At 35.9% G+C, this 1,013-nt stretch overlaps 1 protein-coding gene across 1 annotated transcript; it reads right to left on the bottom strand. All coding sequences in view use genetic code 12, as the record gives it.

The window, feature by feature from the left end:
• On the bottom strand, window positions 1–1,013 carry J8A68_002049 (uncharacterized protein; the record flags this gene model as incomplete). Its single annotated transcript, XM_049405759.1, has 1 exon — window positions 1–1,013. A coding segment is annotated over one exon (1,013 nt), but the record flags the coding sequence as incomplete, so codon positions are not given.

Raw genomic sequence — 1,013 nt, 5'->3', positions numbered from 1 at the left:
TGAGATTCCAACAAATAATGAGGTTCCTTTCTCTCACTACCAAATATTTGTTCTCTAAATGTCAAAGGATGGTCTACTTCAGGATAATCATCCCAAACCAATCCTCTCTTTTGTAACACAGGAATCAAATATTCAACAACATCTTCAAATGTACCTGGAGAGATGGCATATGTGATATTGAAACCATCTACCCCTGAAATATCGACCCATCTTTCAATATCATCAGCGACTTTTTCAGCAGTACCTACAAATACTGGGCCCAATCCACCAATTGTGATTTGTTTAGCAATATATTCTCTAGTTTTAATATGGTGATCAGCTTCACCTGGGTCCTTCTTATTCCATAAATCAAGGAATGATTTAACAGCATTAGTACTGGTTGCGGTAATATCTGCACCATAATCATATTGGGAAATATCAATTCCGGTCCAACCACTAAATAAAGCTTGTGCACCTTCTAAATCTCCATATGATTGTAATTCTTTATATTGTTCTTCTGCTTCTTCTTGCGTTTGACCAATGACAGGAGTGATCAATTGTAAGAATTTAATGCTTCCTTCTGGACGATTGTATTTTTCACGAGCGAGTTTCTTGATATCAGCAATTTGTTTTCCTAAAACTTCCGGAGTAAAAGTGGTGATGAAAACAACTTCGGCATTCTTGGCAGCAAATTCCTTACCAGCTTTAGAAGTACCTGCTTGTAAAATAACTGGTAATCTTTGAGGAATTGGTTCAACAATATTTGGACCAGGAACAATGAAATGTTTACCTTTATGGTTAATTTCTCTAACTTTATCAGGATTAGTGAAAACCCCATTCTTTAATTCAACCGCATCTTCAGCCCAAGAGGATAAGAACAACTTATATACCACATTAACATATTCTTCAGCTCTTTCATATCTTTCAGCATGTGGAGGTAATGGTTCACCATTTAATAAATTTCTAGCAGCAGAATCCAAATATGAACTAACAACATTCCACCCAATTCTTCCTTGAGTCAAATGATCCAAAGT

This window comes from Hemisphaericaspora subhashii (genome assembly GCF_019202705.1).
Source record: "Hemisphaericaspora subhashii strain CBS 10753 chromosome Unknown scaffold379, whole genome shotgun sequence".
NCBI lineage: Eukaryota > Fungi > Ascomycota > Pichiomycetes > Serinales > Debaryomycetaceae > Hemisphaericaspora > Hemisphaericaspora subhashii.
The sequence above is the reverse complement of the archived record's forward strand: the minus strand, read 5'-3'. Positions and strand labels throughout refer to the sequence as shown.